This window comes from Bombina bombina, chromosome 6, assembly GCF_027579735.1.
Source record: "Bombina bombina isolate aBomBom1 chromosome 6, aBomBom1.pri, whole genome shotgun sequence".
Taxonomy (NCBI): domain Eukaryota; kingdom Metazoa; phylum Chordata; class Amphibia; order Anura; family Bombinatoridae; genus Bombina; species Bombina bombina.
Window position 1 is genome coordinate 902,194,770 of NC_069504.1, and position 19,611 is coordinate 902,214,380.

At 40.4% G+C, this 19,611-nt stretch overlaps 1 protein-coding gene across 1 annotated transcript in view; it reads right to left on the bottom strand.

The window, feature by feature from the left end:
• Nucleotides 1-19,611, bottom strand: part of ZWILCH (zwilch kinetochore protein) — a 208,947-nt gene that overhangs the window by 170,358 nt on the left and 18,978 nt on the right. Inside the window, exons 3-6 of the mRNA XM_053718525.1 lie at nucleotides 14,520-14,615; nucleotides 14,296-14,414; nucleotides 11,470-11,672; nucleotides 3,022-3,101 (exon numbers count right to left, since the gene is read on the bottom strand). Of these exons, the coding sequence (XP_053574500.1) occupies nucleotides 3,022-3,101; nucleotides 11,470-11,672; nucleotides 14,296-14,414; nucleotides 14,520-14,615 (498 nt within the window). The remainder of the gene's footprint in view (nucleotides 1-3,021; nucleotides 3,102-11,469; nucleotides 11,673-14,295; nucleotides 14,415-14,519; nucleotides 14,616-19,611) is intronic.

Sequence of the window (19,611 nt, forward strand, 5' to 3'; positions counted from 1 at the left end):
GGATGAGAGGAGAGGTTCGAGGGAATTCGCAAGCTGTTGTTGATCTAATGACATAATGCTTTTGTGAAGTTTGGTGTGAGGAGTAGAAGGAGGGAGAGTTGTAGGGAGGGATGATATGTTGCAAGTGAGGAGATGGTGGTCAGAGGAAAAGGGGAGTTTGTGAAGTTTGAAATAGTGCATCAATAGCTAAAGATCAGGTCAAGGGAGTAACTGTCTTTGTGAGTGGGAGAATCAGTCCATTGTGACAAACCGAAAGAGGAAGTGAGGTGCAGAAGTTGTTTTGCAGAGGAGGCAGTGGGATTGTCAAGAGGTATGTTGAAGTCACCAAGAATGAGGGCAGGGGTGTCTGAGGAAAGGAAATAAGGTAGCTATGCAGCCAAGTGATCTAGAAATTGAGTTGAGGAGCCAGGGGGTCGGTATATGACTGCAACACATATAGAGAGGGGAGAGAATAAGCGAATCATGTGGGTTTCGAATAAGGAAAATGTGAGAGAAGAGATGGGTTGTATTTGTTGAAAGGTGCAACGAGAGGAAAGTAAAAAACCTACACCACCTCCTTGTCTATTACCAGACCTAGGAGTGTGGCTGAAGTGGAGATCCCCATGTGACAGAGCAGCAGTTAAGGGCCAGAAGGTTAAGGAAGAGGGAGATAAAGAGGTCATGTATAGAAGTGAGCTTGTTACAAACAGAGCGAGAGTTCCAGATTGCACAAGTGAAAGGGGTAGTGGCTTTAGATGCAAGAGGAATGTAAGGTTGGTAGAGTTTTGTTTTCTGAGTCTATGGGACGGTACACATGGATGTGCACGGCTTGGCAGTTGTTGGGGACCAGGATTAAGGGAGATGTCACCAGCAGTTAGTAAAAGCAAGAGGGAGAGTGACATGAGATGAGATACAGATTTGCAGTAATGAGACTGTTTTTGAGACAAGGTGCAGGGGGGAGAGAGAGAAAAAGAGTGTTTAGGAATAGGTAACGTTCATGAGTACAAAAGTAAGGTGAGTTTAAGAGAGATGGGCTAATGAACAGTGCAGGTGGAGAGGGAGAAGGAGTAATTGAATAATGTAGTTTGTTATAGAGACAAGAGGTAGCAAAAAGGATTATGAATATATTGAGCATGTTTACAAAAGTGGGAACCAATTAAACACATAAGACACAGTATTTCAGCAGCAATTGCATAGGAAAACAAAAAGAAACATAAAACATAATATTACAAAAGCACTTGCCTTGTGCCTTGCCCAATCCTTGTTCAATTCTTGTATAATTATTTCTTAATTCCTCACTTCAAAAATGTTCACTTCAAAAATGTGAACATATGTTGTTGTAGCAATGCACACTGCCCAGTGCAATGCACAGCCCAAGCTAATGATAAATATATAGGCAGGGAAGTCAGCTGTGTCCACTAAATTGCTTGATTGATAAATCAAAAACAAATGAAGGGCTCATTTTAAAGTTAGATTCTGGTCTGGTCAGGGTGAGATAAGTTAAAGGGACATAATACTCATATGCTAAATCACTTGAAACTGATGCAATATAACTGTAAAAAGCTGTCAGGAAAATATCACCCAAGCATCTCTATGTAAAAAAGGAAGATATTTTACCTCACAATCTCCTCAGCTCAGCAGAGTAAATTCTGTGTAAAAAGTTATACCCAGCTGGAGGTAAAAAAATAATTTAAAAAAATGAAGAAATTAACAGCAGCCAATCAGCATCAACAGTGCTGAGGTCATGAACTCTTTTACTGTGATCTCATGAGCTTCCATAGTAGACTTCCTTAAACTGAATAGGGAAATAACACGAGTGTGCACGAAAGCTCACTCCCTTAGCTGTCCCGGGACAGACATACTGATTTGCTGCTTAGAAGTCCTTTACAATGAGATGCGGCTACTGAAAAAATTTTGACGTAAAATATCTTTCTTTTTTACATAGAGATGTTCAGATGATATTTTCTAGTCAGCTTTTTACAGCTATGCTGCATCACTTTCAAGTGTTTCAACATTTGGGTATCATGGCCCTTTAAGTAAACAGACAGTAACATTTGGAAGAGGTTGAAACTATGGCATAAGACAGCTATAAATTTAAGTATAATAGCAAGTATTGATAAGGATTGAACATCACATGGCAATTAACAAACATTAGAAGACATGATTGGATAACAGTACAACAAATGCAGGACTAAATTAACAACCTAAAATCATTTGCTCAATATACATATACACGTGCCAAAAGAGAGTTACAGGAGAGGAAAAACCCCAGAGTTCAGTGAATAGTTTGCAGATTGACAGGGACTTAAAATTGCATGCTCTATCTGAATCATTAAAAAATGTGGATTTCATATCTCTTTAAGTGGCAGTAATGTCATAGCTTTTTAGAACTAAAAGAAACAAACTAATGATAACAAAAAAGTATAATTTGCTAAAATTGTCAAATCATTGTTTGCCCTTTGTTATACATAAGTTTTCTTTAGGTTTGTTATTCTTGCCTGAACAATCTTCATAAAAATCCTATTGTTCTAGCATTAATCTTTCCCTATAACAAGTCTTATGCCATGTCATTCTGCAGGTCCTTGATTTATGTTAAAGGGACACTGTACCCAATTTTTTTCTTTCGTGTTCAGATAGAGCATGAAATTTTAAGCAACTTTCTAATTTGCTCCAATTATCAAATTTTCTTTATTTTCTTGGTATCTTTATTTGAAATGCAAGAATATAAGTTTAGATGCCAGCCCATTTTTGGTGAACAACATGGGTTGTCCTTGCTAAATGGTGGATAAATTCATCCACCAATAAAAAACTGCTGTCCAGAGTGCTGAACCAAGAAAAAAGCTTAGATGCCTTCATTTTCAAATAAAGATAGCAAGAGAATGAAGAAAAATTGATAATAGGAGTAAATTAGAAAGTTGCTTAAAATTGCATGCTCTATCTAAATCACGAAAGAAAAAATTGGGGTTCAGTGTCCCTTTAACGTTTTAAACTTTTCACCAGGAGCTTCTGTTTCCTACATATGCAGTCAAAACACAAACTCACAGCAGATGAGTGATGCCGTTCTCGGTGGGCCTTTCTCAGAGCTTCAAGACCGGGGAAAGCAATTTTATCCACTGTGGGCCCTATTAATAAAAATAATGATATAACTACATAACAGGTAATATGGGACACAATAAAGCATTGATTTATTTACTTATGTTAAATATTTATATTCAATAAATAAGCATCATACAAGCATTAATTACACTTCTTCAAATTTAAACATCTGCAGTAAATCTTTTGTTAAATTACATGGTATGTACATGTATTGATGTTAATAGTAGCACATGTTTTAAAGAAACAGTCTATTAAAAATTAAACTCATGATTTAGATAGGACATGCAATTTTAAACAACTTTCCAATGTACTTTTATCATCAAATTTGCTTTGTTCTCTTGGTAAACCTAGGTATGCTCATATGCTAATTTCTAAACCCTTGAAGGGCGCTTCTTATCAGCATTTTGACAGTTTTTTTACAGCTAGACAGCGCTAGTTCAATTGTGCCATATATATAACATTGTGCTCACTCCTGTTGAGTTACCTAGGAGCCAGCACTGATTGGCTAAAATGTAAGTGTCAAAAACATAAAAATTATGCTTACCTGATCATTTTCTTTTCTTCTGACAGGAAGACTCCACAGCTGCATTCATTACTTTTGGGAATTCAGAACCTGGCCACCAGGAGGAGGCAAAGACACCCCAGCCAAAGGCTTCAAATACTTCCCCCCACTTCCCTCATCCCCCAGTCATTCTGCCAAGGGAACAAGGAACAGTAGAGAAATATCAGGGTGAAAAACGGTGCCAGAAGAACAAAAATGTACTGCCGCCCCATAGATAAAGCATGGCGGGAGCTGTGGACTCTTCCTTTCAGAAGAAAAGAAAGTTATTAGGTAAGCATAATTTATGTTTTTCTTCTTAAACAAGAAGAGTCCAAAGCTGCATACATTACTTTTGGGAAAACCATACACAAACTAGAGGACACTTAATGCAAACCAAGGGTGGGTACAAAAAAGGCAGCTCCTTCGAAAGGCACCACAGCCTGAAATTACCCGAGACCCTATAAAAAAGCTATAACGACAAGGGAAAAACCGGAGCCCAGGTAACCACTCTTCAATTACACAACCTGCAAAGCCGTGCTAGAGATCACTCAGACCCAGAGTCTGCTGAGCATAACGCCTTCGAGAAGTCAGCCCTGCGGCACTCAACTCCCACATTCCAAAACCGAAAAACCTCTATCAACCCCGAGAGGGAGAGTAGAGGAACCCAGGAGATCCAAAGGACCATCCAAAACAGACTTAAATCAAAACTGGTCAACCCTCTATCTACCCCCGAAAGGGAGAATAAAGGCCCCATGAAATATCCAAAAGATCAATTAACTTAAAGCAACCCAAGGTCGCTGCAGGCCCACTGTCCAGGGAACAAACTCCCTAGCAGGACAAGGACCAGAAGATAAGTCCATATTAAGGAGAAAACACCCCTAAGATGACTGGAAGGCCACCCTCAATCCCTGACACAGCACCATACCAACTATGGTGTTCCAGAAAACCCACAAGTTCCCCCTTGTAACCTAAGCAAGACAAAACTCTAACCTAAGCAAGACAAAACCCGTCAGGTTAAGCATAGACAAGCAGAGACAGGAAAATCGTCCCAGCAGATTGAAACCTTTGCCAAGTGTCAGGGTGCCAGGAATCAGACTGAGACAAGAAGTGCAAAAATAATCACACCTTTATTAATAGCAAAAAATAATAAAAAGTCCACAAGTCAAATAACAAGCCAGGAATCTAAACCAGAGCTGGTAGTCAGACGAGCCGAGCCAGAAGCCAAAGCGAGTAGTCAGACAAGCCAGAATCAGGAACAAGGAGAACAGCAGAGTCAGTAGAAAGGACAAGGAATAGTAGAAAGGACAAGGAATAGGTGTACCGATCACCCTTGTACAATTAACACAACATGTTGGTGTTCATTACTGTGATATAAAGATTGAACAAACTGTGTTCAAATTCAGGAAGTTTATTTATAGGAGATTTATTTACAAAAAGCGAATATAGATAATGATAATCGCTGCTCCATACATATAACAATTTAGGAACATTAGTGTTAAGTTAAATGAGGGATGGCTAATTTCATTTCTTTTCTTTTCTTTCCTTTTCTGTGGCATACAACATTATAAACCTATACGTATTTTTCCCTTATTCTCATCCTAATTGGGTTTGTGATAATAGTTCCAGATATCACTGAGGCAAACGTGACATGTCTATGAATGTAATAGGCAACTGTGACAGGCTTTAATAATGAAAAGTATGTTGTGTGCAAAGGCAGATGTCAATCAATGTCAATTACGCATAAGGGAGGAGTCATTACAGACACATTACACAGGCCACCAATCAGATTGTGAGGGGGCATTTAAAGTCCCACAGGTGAATTAACAAAATTAAGTCTATGAATAAGGCATATCAGCCGAAACGCGTCAGACTGGCCTGTTTGTGACTAAGCAGCTGTTTGAAAATACTTGTTACTGCACGCTGGCATCAAGTTTTTATGTTGATTAATAAAGTACTGAGTTTTACCTTAGCGGCTTTCTCTTTTTTTCTGTGGATATCGTTTGGCCTAGGAAGGGGCCATTACTTGCCGCAATAGGGCTGCCTGCCCGAATTTACCCGTGAGAGCTCCGGGTAGGTGTAATTCAAATCACTGCTGTGACCGGTAGGAGCTGGAGAGTAGCAAAGACACCGCGCACCCAGTCTGCCCCGTGATTGGCTAGGTACGGTCACGAGAGAGTGACGTCAGACGCCGTCCGAAAAAATTCCCCGAGCACGGACGAGAACCGAGGACGGGTACAGAGGAGACGGCAGTCATCGGGACAGAGGTGTTTTGAAGGTGAGGTCATTTCTTTCACAGCCACCGCTAGCAGTACGGATCCCCGTGAGTCAGAGGAGTACCTTTCACTACACATTTGAGCCGAGCCAGAAGCCAAAGCGAGTAGTCAGACAAGCCAGAATCAGGAACAAGGAGAACAGCAGAGTCAGGAACAAGTCAGGGATCAGGAACCAGGAGGGACGTCAGACAGCCAGGTAATACACAGGAGCTCTCACAAACAGGTCTGAGACAACGCAAGGGCAAAGCATACTGAACAGAGGCCCTTTAAATAATAAGTGATGACATCACAATTCTGATACTGCATCCCGTCTCACACGGATGATGTATACCAGTCTGGCCATAAAAGGAAGTGCAGGAAATGAGCAGTATGCACCAGAGTGAGCAAGAGAGGTGAGTAAAATGGCTGCCAGCAGCAAATGGCAAACAAAACAGGGAAAAAAGCCTGACACCAAGATTGTCAGACCAGGTGAATAACAACTGGAGCCTACTAGGAAGCATCAGATGTCCCAGCAGACAAGTAGGGACCTCAAAACTAAAGCCTCAGGATGATATTAATATCTCAAAAAGAGTCAGAAAACCCCCGCACCCTCCAAAGGGACAAGCAGGAGAACCAAACCCTAAGGTTAGCAGAACCGTCCATACCCTTTTCCCAGGCAAGACATGATCCTAAGCCGGAGTCCTCGAAACAACGGAACAGATCCGAAGATTTAAAGCCCCTGAGGAACCCCTAAGCTGCCTCCTATGTTTAGGAGCGCACCCAGACAGAGCCTTCCGCCATCTAAAGTCCTTAGATGTAAAGTACCTAGCAATATCCACAAAACCTAAGAGTCTGAAAAGAACTCCCGACTGGTTTAGGAAAGGGGGTACCCTTGGATTACAAGGTAATCCACGTAGACAGGTCAGACGACCTGACCCCACGCTGAAAAGCTAGATGGTCAGTTTCCTGACCTCAGACAATAAGACAATAAGATTGACGGGTAGCATCCGAGAGTCAAAAGACCATGGTATGACAAGGGGCAGTTCTTATCTGGTGAAGACGACAGTCTCCAGAGATCCCTGCAGGATCGGTCTCCCGACATCCTTGAAATGGAATAACAAAACGGGAGCCTCGCAGCTCCTGGCAGAACGTCAGGGAGACCCCTGCACTCCACACACTAGACCTAACGAAACACTAAGACAAAGAAGAAGGACATGTCCACTCTTCCATAACAAATGACCCAACCCAATACGGGAGGGAAGAAAATATCGTAACTGCAAGGAATGCGACTAGGCTACAAAAGTCATCATGTAGAGATACCGCAAGTGAAGACGCAAATCGTCCACCATTTAGATACTAAACGTCCGTAAATCAATCCAAAGAAATGGAAACCCGTGGTTCCGAGTCCCCAGGTACTCTAGAAACCACGATGACGTCTGAAAAAGTCGGTCACACACTTCAAGCAATATTGCAGGGAAAAAAAAACTTATCGGAGCACACAACTCTAGGGCCTGGGGCGTAGAGTTGGATCTACGCCCCAGGCCCTAAACTTTGTAGGATCCGAGTCCGGAATCCATAACACTAGGCCTTTAGAGATACCTTTTTTTTTTTTTTTTTTTTTAAAGCCAACAGGCTAATCCACAACAGTAGACAGCGCCCGACCAGTACCTGTCTGGTACAAGAGCACCCCAGAATCTGTCTAAGGTCCAAGAAAAATCGACCAGAAGGCTCGATAATATGAACTAGAAACATAACCTTGGACTTAACCAAAGTGCGCAACTTCCGAGGAAGTGCCCATGCCACCACAAAACCGCAAGTATCGGTTCCAAAGAAAGAACGTTCTCAACGAAAGTTATATCAGTCATGAGCTTTATACAAATTAAAATCAAATACATCCTATCCGAATCTAAATTAAAAGTAAGGCAACACCCACGGGTGAACGCCCAAGGGTAAAAAGGTTACGCACAACCGGACCAGCCGATCAGAAGGCCCCTTTTACCCAAGCTCAGAACTGGAACAGAAAAATAAAATAAAGAAAAAATAGACGCCAAGGAGATTAACTTCATCCCCAACCGTCTATCCAAGTTGCCATCCGGCATCTAAGGCCTCGAATCCCTCGGCCCACTAGGACTGGGATCCTCTAGCAACGCCAAAACATGTGTTAGTAGGACACAAAGACGTGCCAACCTATAGCAAAAAGCAAAATTATCCCTTGCCGGATCGACAAACGACTCCGGCCCTAAGGTTGGGGCCCCCAAAGCTTCCCCAGGAGGCCTAACTGAATCGGGCAATCCCCTGCCCAGTGGGCCCTGGTTGACAGAACACGGACAGTATCTTAGAAAGATGTCCCTTGGGAGATACAAATGCACCAAGGCCGCAGATATGGCTATGCGGAACAGTGCTGTAACCTCTGGAGGAAATAGACCACCTTCCAGAGAAGGAGTAAAAACCAAAGAGACACCTGCATGCGTAGCAAAGGGAGTTTCTGGAGCATGCGCCTCGCAGGACCTAGCATCCTCGGGGGCGAATGGCTCAACGCACTCTGAGGACTTTGAATCGGGAGAAGAGAGTACTCTGTAACGGCAATTGGAACATAACTGATGGGCATGGATAACCCGGGCCATTTCATATTTATCACAAGACGCATTCTCTGCATCAGACACATCTGTGTCTAAAACGTCAGAATCCTCCATCATGGGAATACAAAAATGACAAACGGTAACTTAACCGACACCTTCTTTGCACCCCCAATGGCTGGGGCACTCACCATCTCCTGTGAACCAGACAACCCATGAGCAGACTCTCTCTGTCGACACATCGTCAGCATACGGAAGTGAAAAAGCAACGTAACCGCACCCGGTCACGAGGTGTACCGAGTAAGTCATAAAATAGCGCGCAAATCCAAAGATCGCTCCAAATGACGATAAGGTTGTTAATGTCCCGAAAAGCCATGAGCCTAAAGTACACATCAGCAGATAGAACCACATAACAAACATGAGTAAAGTCACCCACCTGTTCAATAACCCTCCTTAGGGGATATTAACCCATGATTCCTTATTTTAAGATAAAAAGAGTTGCACTGGGACCCTACCTTTACGTTAACATCACATTCACATAATGAAGTAAAATGAAATGATCTTACCGGAATCTGCGCCGTGGAACAGGAACACTGCCCTTCAAGTGTGACAGATAGTAGCCTCGCTTCTGATATGGACTTGAGTGAACTCGTCAACACTGATTGCCAAGGAGCTGGTAATATGAGTCGGGATGGTTTGGCAGAAAACTCTCCCTGCATCTGCAGACTCTAACTTTCATACATGCTCTCACTGAGAGGCTGAAAGGACTACTTAAAACTCCAGTCCCATTTCGAAGAGTACTACACTCCATAAGAGACTTAACTCTAACTTCTGACACTTCTCTGCCAACCTCCTGTGACGAAAGGCAAAGAATGACTAGGGGATGAGGGAAGTGGGGGAGGTATATGAAGCCTTTGGCTGGGGTGTCTTTGCCTCCTCCTGGTGGCCAGGTTCTGAATTCCCAAAAGTAATTAATGCAGCTCTAGACTCTTCCTGTAAAAGAAGATGAAAAGAACTGAAATAAGGGGACAGTCTACAGAGGCTTAGATACAAGGCAATCACAGAGGTAAAAAGTATATTAATATAATAGTGTTGGTTATGCTAAACTGGGGAATTGGTAATAAAGGGATTAGCTATCTTTTTAAATAATAAAAATTGTGGAGTAAACTGTCCCTACGATTAAAGACGCATTATAAGGTGTAATTTCTAAATCAACTTATTAAATATAAGATAGCAATATAGCCTGGGTCACCTTATATGTTTTTTATGTGATACAACCGATTAAGATTAGTGTTTATAAATTTAAAGCAAGCAATAAAAAAATTAAAAAAATGTGGGAGTTGACTGAACTCTCAAACTGGACTGGGTACACATCCCATGACCCTACAACATGCACAGCCCTGGGGGCTTCACAGTTCCCAGAGCCCCAGGCGGTTAACACCAGATAAGTCTGGGTGCACAGGCCATAGGGAAAATTACAAAACAAATTAACTCAACACACAGATAAAATCTAGATTTATTATAGAAGATTTCAAACATAAACTTTCAATTTCAGGATTCTATTAAATTAATCTTTTTTGTCTCAAAACATGTGAGTTTATCATTCTTGTTTGTGAGTCTCTAAAATTGGATGCTAGTGTCCATTTTTGACTATCTTCTAGCTACGAATAATAGTTTCTCTAGAGATCTCTCTTTTTAATAGCTTAGACCATTTTAAAGTAATATCTATCATCTCCTTATTTATACATTTATTTATAATGTATTTATGATATAGAGGAGAGAGTCTTCATTCTTTTACAATATATATTTTACATAAATTATAAAATTCTGATTTATTCCAATGTTTTCACTGGAGAATGGGGATTGAAATGAATGTCCCAATGCCCCATGTTTTTACTTCTTCTATTCTTTGTAACAATGATTCCCTCATGCTAGTGCAGCGCTACTCTAGGTCTCTTTGACCCCTTGTGCCATATGGATGTAGGTACTGCATCACACAATACTTTGTCCAGCATACTGCCAGTACCTAAGATGGTGGTGAGAAGTGGGAGGGCTACATAGCTGTTTGGGAAGGATCAGGGAGGTGGGATGTCTAAACTACACACACAAAAAAACAAACAACCCATAAGTAAAATAAATTAATTCATTTTAAAAAAAATGCCCTACACTGGGCACTGGCAGACTGCTCTTTGAGAGGGATCAGAGAGCTGTGAGGGTAATCCCTGCTCTACAATAAATATAAACTTTAACAGCTAACTGAAAAAAACCTTCACTGCATTTCAGAAGTGTGAACGAGAGTTACCCCATTGCATCATTTTAAACATAGCTGCAGATAAAGACCTTAAAAAAATAATAAAAATATATACGTTTGAGCTGAATGAGAGGATGCCAATGAACACATTTTGAGATTTTTTTTTCTACAGTTAGCTAGAATGTTCTAATCTTTTTATATAATATTTTGCCCCTCTTTCTCTTCTTTTTTTTTCCCAATTATTTCTTAATTCCGAGAATAAATAGCTAGTTGAAACTGTCATCCACTAAATGTTTCTTTATGCCAAAAAAAAAATCCTTTTATTTGTAAATGAAAAAACAAAGCAGAAAAACAAAAGAAAGAAAAAAAAAACCAAAGGCTTTATTTCTGTTTAAACGTAGCGATAGCAAAAATGCTAAAAAAAAAAATATCCAGTACTTTGGGCAAGTTTTTCTCTGCAATTCCCAGTAGTAAAGGGGTTAATGCACAGTAGGAATAGGTACAGCAAGAGAAATCACATGTGGAAACCTATTTTGGTCTAATTAGTCCTCATCTGCAAACTATAGATTTTCTACTTGCTGCATAGTGAATCTGACATAGGGCGTCTAAACCAGTCATCCAATAACTTATGGTGAGTAATTAAGGATAAAACTCTCACATTGCAAGTATAGTGACACACAGTAGATAACTGTATAGCACCTTGCAGACCTGCAGAATGATAAACAGGGCTAAATATGATAATGTGCTAGATGTAGGTATAATAATTTGCTTTACCTCCACAAGTTACCATAAAGAAACTCATCCCTGTGATCTCATTTCTGCTGGTTTTCATAGGCTCTGCTCCAAGCCAGCAAGTCCCCTCTGCATCTGAGCTATCACATCGTACCCATAATGGAGGCAGAACATCAACAGATTTCCCATTCCGCAGATCAGTCATGTTGGGGTTGTGTGCCAAGGTATAGCTTGAAAGTAACTGCCTAACGATAGCCAAAAAAAAGTTATACGTTAATGTACATAAAATCAGGATTTCAGAAAAAATTAGGGATTAGCATATCAGCATCACCACAGATTGCCAGCCCAGCTACACAAATTAAAAACATAGATCTAAATATATAGGAACACTAAAGTTAAAATTAAACTTTCATGATTCAGATAGAGCTTGCAATTTTAATGAACTTTTTAGTTAAAGGGACAGTCTACACCAAAAATGTTATTGTTTTTTAAAGATAGATCATTCCTTTATTACCCATTCCCCAGTTTTGCATAACCAACAGTTATATAAATATACTTTTTACCTCTGTGATTACCTTGTATCTAAGTATCTATTGACTTGCATTTTAGCCAATTAGTGCTGTGTTGTGCTTACTCTTAAATAACTCCCCGGGCGTGAGCACATTATCTATATGGCCCACATGAACTAGCAGTCTCCTGTTGTGAAAAGCTAGTAGTGGCTTAGAAACAAGCAGACATTTAGAGGTTTACATTTTATAAAATATATTAATATATCAATGTGCATAGCTAGGGAATGGGTATAGTAAATAACAGTAAAGTTGTTTATCTTTTTAAACAATAATAATTTTGGTGTAGACCATCCCTTTAACACATCCATTATCTAAATATGCACAATCTTTTTATATGCAAACATTCTGAGGAACCAACTGCTACGGAGCATGTGCAAGATTCACAAAATATACGTATATGCATTTTTGTGATTGCTGATGGCTGTCACATGATGCAGTGGGAAGGAAAATACAACAAAAACATTGAAATTATTATGCATTTATTAATTATGCTATTCTACTGTGTTTAGTAGTACTTTAATAACAAAGACACATTGCACGCATATCTGATTAATGGACTTCAGTCTAAATGGAGCACTACAAACAGGTTTTTTTTTCCTGTGGAGGTGTAAGTATAATATACAAATAGCAAATGAAAAATGACAATTTTAAACATACTTTTAAGCACATTTAAGACAAATTACTTATTTAGTTTATAGCGACAAGATGCGACTTCCTGTCTAGCAAATATAATAAAAAAACAGGCACTGGATATGAGAAATCCTGCAATAAAAACATTTAAATATGCAGTGCTCCCTTTGCTTCCATGTAACACCTCTTAGGTTAAATTACCTAGTTCTTAGCTGTAACTGCCCTGTGTGCCCCATATACTCTTGCTAAAGTAAGCTTTCTGTTATATAGGGGTACTTATTTGCACTACCTCTCTTGTAGGCATCCTCTATGGTTTGAGGGACGGTATGGCTGTAGGGGTGACAGATTTGACTCTCTGTGACATCTAGAAAGCCTCGTACACCCATGAACTTCATTGTATTTGCTCACCCATGAACTTCATAGACCATTTGGCCTGAAAATTGGCCCCTATCTAGTCAGTCTATCCTGCTATTGTATTGCAAAATCGAGGTCTCATTAGCCTACCTACTGTTTATTTTATAATTGTTGAAATATTGTACTCAATTCTATTGGTATTTTCTGTGTTGTTAAAAGACGATCAATGTTCTATGCTTGTTGTGCAAAACCTCAATAAAAATTATTTAAAAAAAAAAAAAAAAAAAAAAAAAAAAAAAAAACATTTAAATATCCCTGACACTTTCTCACATAACAGAGCGCGATGTCGCGCCACCATATTAATCATTCTTAACGCTTAAAAATTGTTAATAAAGGATGCAGAAGCGGGGATGAATTGTGGGGCTGTCCGCATATACCATATTGCCATCGTGTGAGAGTAAATATTCACCCAAAACTAATGCTATAGAACGAGAATCCCAGCAGTGACTCTGGTTCCCACACACTGTAAAGCCTGAGTCTAACCAATAAAAAACCCGCTGATAGGCTATAAGGCGGCATAAATCTTTGTCACTGATTATTAGTAGTGTGCCCCTCCGCAAAAATATCCCAAACCTGAGGATATAATTACAATACATACACACCCTTCCTGAGGGTAGCAGGTCCCACCAGGTTCCCAGTCCTTCCTCCATTTCTGAGAATAAATAATAAGAAAGGACTTACCCTCCAGAGTCTTTTGCTGTGGATCATTACAGCAGCTGCAGGTCTGTCAGCCTCATCCGGCCACTGACAGGGACCGGAATGTAAAAGAAAGAACAGAGTAACCAACCCTGGTTTTCTATAAAGGGGTAGCAATAATGTTAGAAATAAAGCAAAGACAACCCTGCCGCTTTCTAACTGCTAACAGCCACCATTACTCTTACTAAAGAGATTGACATAGACACAGCTAGACCCCAGTCCTTCCTTGCAGGGAAAAGTACCCATAAAAGGATTAAATATCTTCAGGCACAGTCCTCACTCATCCTCTCCATTGACAAAGACAAAGAGAATGACTGGGGATTATGGGTAAGGGAAGTAACACTTAACAGCTTTGCTGGGGTGCTCTTTGCCTCCTCCTGCTGGTCAGGAGTTGAATATCCCACTAGTAATTGGAATGACGTTGTGGCCTCTCCATGCCATAGGAAAGAAATGTAGATTAGTCAAACCATACAATAAGGTATTCAAACTAGTAGTTATGCTTGGCCTTCTGGCCTAATCAAAATGCTTTGCGTTTTGCCTACTGCTCCGTACACAATACCTGGCTCTCATTACAGGTAACGGCAGCGGTTGTGTACTTTCTTGGACAGACAAATCAGAAAAACGACTGCCATTCATTTGCGATTCTTCCAATTCACCAAGTTCCTCTAATCTGAAAGGCTACAAAATAAGATTTGTGTTAGAATGTTGTTTCAGAACGCTTTTTATTTTTAGCACCTGTCAAAAATTCTAAGAATGAATAAATTGTGACCATTACAGGCTTACCTTTTTCTCAATGACAAAAACCATCCCACTTCCACTCCGGAAACTATCCAATGACTTACATTGGCCTTCACTTATCACGTGAACTTGAATTTCATCCTGGGAACAATATATATATATTTTTTAAATTGTTAGGTGCCGATTTTCTACATATACTGTATTGAGGCAATGAAATGTTAACTTTGAGAGACGCAAACACTTCTAAATAACTAAATATTTCCATGAATATGTTACACTAGAACTGATCAAGGTGGAATAAAAAAAACCTAGGCTATATATTACTAGGTGATAAGCCTGCCCAGAGGGCAGTCTATTTAAAAAAAAAAAACAAAACTACAAAACCCAAAGCTAAAGTTACACAAAATAAAAAAAATGTAAAATTACAGAAAAAAATAAACAAAGCTATCCAAAATAAAAAATTTAAACCTAAACTAAAACTAAAAGTTCCCCCAAAAATAAAAACACCCCCTAATCTAATACTAAACTACCAATAGCCCTTAAAAGGGCTTTTGTAGGGCATTGTCCTATGTTAAACAGCTATTTTACCTAAACAAATTACCAATTACCCCCTAACAGTAAAACACCCCACCCACCTAAGCCCCCAAAATAAAAAAAAAACTAACACTAAAAAGAACCTAAACTACCCATTGCCCCTAAAGTGGCATTTGTATGGGCATTGCCCTTAAAAGGGTATTAAGCTCTTTTTTCTGCCCTTAAAAGGGCAATCAGCTCTTTTACAGCCCATTAAATCCCTAATCTTAAAAATATCTTTTTTTGTAAAAAAAAAAAAAAAGTCTAAGACTAAGCCCCAAATAGATACTTACCGGTCCTGAAGTTCGGTGGAGAAGGTCTTCTTCCAGGCATCGCCATCATCTTCTATCTTCATCAGGAAATAAGTCAGAGCAGATCGGAGATGAAGAGATGACTATCCGAAACATGGATACTCAGCGGCGGTCCTCGGCGGCGAGGAGGCTCCTCTTCATCCAATGTCCGTCAAACACTGAAGATTGAATGCAAGGTATCGCATTCAATTTGGGGTACCTTGCATTCCTAGTGGCTGAAATTTTGAAATCAGCCAATAGGATTAAAGCTATTGAAATCCTATTGGGTGTTCAAATCAGCTGATAAGATTTCAGTAGCTCTCATCCTATTGGCTGATTTAAAAATTTCAGCCAATAGGAATGCATGGTACACCAATAAATATGGGGTACCTTGCATTTAATCTTCAGTGTGCGGCGGACGATCACATAAAGAGGAGCTCCACGTCACTTTGGACCGCCGCTAAGAATCTGTGCATCGGGGAAGCCAGCTCCGCACCTCCACTCCGGATAAAGATAGAAGATGATGGAGCCGCATGGAAGAAGACCTTCTCCGCCGGACTTCAGGAACAGTGAGTATCTTTTTGGGGCTTAGTCTTGGGCTATTTGTTTATTTTTTGGGGGTTTTCATTTTTAAGATTAAGGATTTAATGGGCTTTTAAAAGAGTTAAATGCCATGTCTGGAGATAGGTAATAGAAAATGTCTAAGAGGGTGTGATGAGTTAGGTACTTACTCGCACATGTGGTGGGACTGCCCACGGGTAGCAAATATCTGGTCACAAACCTTCAGTCTATTGGGCAACATTTTTGGGCGCACTTTAAGAGTGTCGGCCTCTCAAGCCCTTCTGCATGAGCCTATTCCAGGGTTTAACAGGGCACGAAACAAGTTTATTTTTACCATCTTTACTATAGTAAGATTAACAATAGCCCAGTATTGGAAAGTTGAGATCCCTAACTTTCAGATTATTCTAAATAAAATTGGTTACTACTACCAAATGAGTAATAATGCAGCTAACATGCTTGACACTGAAGAACAGTTTGTTTCTGTCTGGGAACCATGGATTATGTTTTTTGAAGCCAGAGTTGTTAGTTAACAACCTAAGTTTCTGAGAGTATTTATTGCTTAATGAGTATTGGTTTATAATGTGACCTGAAATGTACGGTAAAATTTATTGATGTTTATATGACATGCTGACCTGCCGAGATATACCTCAATATGTTTCAAGTTATGTTGATGTAACATTTGCATTTACTTTGTTATGTAATTAAGAAGAAAAATTCAATAAAAATCTTTTCAATTAAAAGAGTTAAATGCCCTTTTAAGGGCAGTATATGTAACGCTCGTGGGATACTCTATCAGACCAAACTCGGCCAGTAGTCTTGTTATCCCGGCGTCGTGCCGGAATGATAGGGAATATCCCAGAGCAGAGAACGTTAGCGAGATGAGGAAGGCGGCACTCACCACAGGCAGGACAGTCCCCAGCGGCAACAGCAGAGCAGTCCAAGTATGAACCACTAGAACCGTCAGGCAGGGAGGGTCTGGCAACAGCAAAGCAGGATAAACCACTAGAATGGTCAGGCAGGCAGAGTTTGGCAACAGTAGAGCAGTCCAAGGATTAACCACTAGAATAGTCAGGCAGGTAGGTTTTGGCAACAGTCCAAGGGCACACCACTAGAATGGTCAGGCAGGGTTTGTCAACAGTAGAGCAGTCCAGCAGTGTAAGGGTTAAGGCAGGTAGAGTAGTAAGGCAGGTAGAGTAGTCAGGCAGGCAGGCCGGTTCAGCAACAATATTAGGCACAAGAAAGAACGATCTGTCACACCCAGGAGCACACAAAGTAACACCTATACTTGGGCAGTGACAGATCGTTCTAAAAACATTCAAATAGGCACAGATTCGCACCACTGAGCTCCGACCGACATCCGGAGCCGAGACTGCCCCTGACAACGAGCAGGGAAGGAGACGCCACACCCCTAGCAACGGCTAGAGCGGCACGGCAGTAAAAAGAGCTGAATGCCCTTTTAAGGGCAATGCCCATACAAATGATGTGGGGGTTTCGCGGTTTAGGGGTTAATATTTTAATTATGTTATTTGCAGATTAGGGTTTAATTACTTTATTATTTTGCGATGTTTCGGTGTTTGTTAATACTTCGTGCAGGTGGTTAATTTTTTTTTCTTATACTTCGTGTGGGCAGATAGGTTTTTTATTTCTTGCGTGGCGGATACGTGTTTTTTCGTTGTTCCGTTCAGATGCGTGTTTGTTTGTTTTTTTAAGACTTCGTTTGCCTACACTGCATCCCGGTGGATTCCAAAAATGGCAGGGTGGGTGGTATTTTCGGAATACACCTGGATGCAGATTCTTTTGGCTGCGTGAGCAGCCAACATTATTTTGGCTGCCTCGCACAGCCAACATTCCTTTGAGGATGCGTGCTCAACTGGTAGTATTTTATTTTCATACATCTACATCACATATATACAGTAATATATGTATTGCAGATGTATGAAAATAAAATATTGTATAGAACAAATCTCCAGGAAAAAATATTTGCAGCATAAGTTACTCAGTCTATTTTCTTCAGAGTCTCTCTGCTCTCTCTCCCCCCTCAGCCCCTCCCTCTTCAGACTGGAGCTTGTCAGAGAAGAGAATGATTTACATTTATAACCCTGCCGAGTGCTGTGTACATTCACACACATTAGGAATGTCAGTGGTAACTTTTGAAAAAGTAAGTTTATTTGCATAGAAAAACATAATAAAATGTTTTATCCCTGTAACAGATTTATAACAAACTGCAGCACAAGCTCTGTCTGCATAACATTGAGTGCTGCTGCTGCGTTTTTTTATATGCACAAGTCACATGACTACTGTGACCCAGTGTAACGTGCGTTCTAATATGGCACCTTACATGGGAGAATAATGGACCTTATTAGCATTAATCTTCACATCGATCTTTTTAAACACTAAGGGGTAAGGTGAACAAATAAACTAGACAGTAGTGATTACTTGATTTTAATTCATAATAAAACATACTTTTTAATGATTTTTATCAGGTGTTAAGTGTCCCTTTAACTTTCACCATGGCACAGAAGAAATCTAACATCCCTGATAAGGGAGCCAAAACAAGAAACATGGTCCACTACCTTAAAAGTGCTGACACCTTTACAACTGAAGATAATAATACGGCCAGTGAACCCAGAGTTGAGGACTCAGGACATAACTTTACATATGTACAAACGCCATGCTATGTGACTAAAGAAGATCTTAAAAATGTATCCTCTAAAGATGATATTAAGGGAATTGTAACGGAGATTAAAAGTTTGTTTGGAGAGCTGCGTAAAGATGTCAGTGATCTCTCTCAAAAAGTCACAGCTATAGAACATTCACAAGACACGTTACAGGAAAAAGTGAAACAGAACTTCTCGCAAACCCAATACAATGCAAACATGATGCAAAGCTTGCTGGAGCGTATAGAGGACCTTGACAACCGGAGTCGCCGGAATAATCTTCGTATTAGGGGAGTCCCCGAGTCTGTTAACCCCACTGCTCTATTGGGATATCTACAGGACTTGTTCTGTGTAATTAAAGGCACCCCCCATGTTACCGGAGGTGTAAATTGAAAGGGCTCATAGAGCGCTTTGCCCCAAGCCTTCCCCGAAAGCACCCCCAAGGGACGTCATTCTGCGCATACTGAATTACAAAGATAAAGTGGAGATATTACGGCACAGCAGGAATAAACATCCCCTTACATATGCGGGCACCAACCTGCAGGTATTTTCTGATATCAGCCCTGCTACACTCCAAAAACGAAGGGAACTAATATTGCTCACCTCAGTGTTGCAGGAGAACAAAATCCCTTACCACTGGGGGTTCCCAACGTGCCTCATTGCATCTTATGGAGACAAAACAGCCCTATACAGATCCATGGAGGATCTGGACGTATTCTGTTCCACGTTGGGCATTGAACCGCCCAGTCAAGATACACCACTGCTTTCTATTTCAAATCAGGAACCTGCTGGTGCCCAACCTTAGCCTTTTGTTCGAGATCTGCTTCATGTGTGTTGCTGGACTTTACTTCAAGAAGCTGTCCTGAATCTACGGACATCTGGTATGCACTATACGGACATAATCTCTTGTTCAGGTCTGAGGTTGAATTAGTTATTTGAAATGCCTTATATTTCTAATGTTTACGTTTGCATTACGTGTGTCATGATGTATTGAAGTTGAGTTGGTTTAATAATTTACGGTGACGCCCCCCGTCTTCTGCTAACCCTTATTCTTTT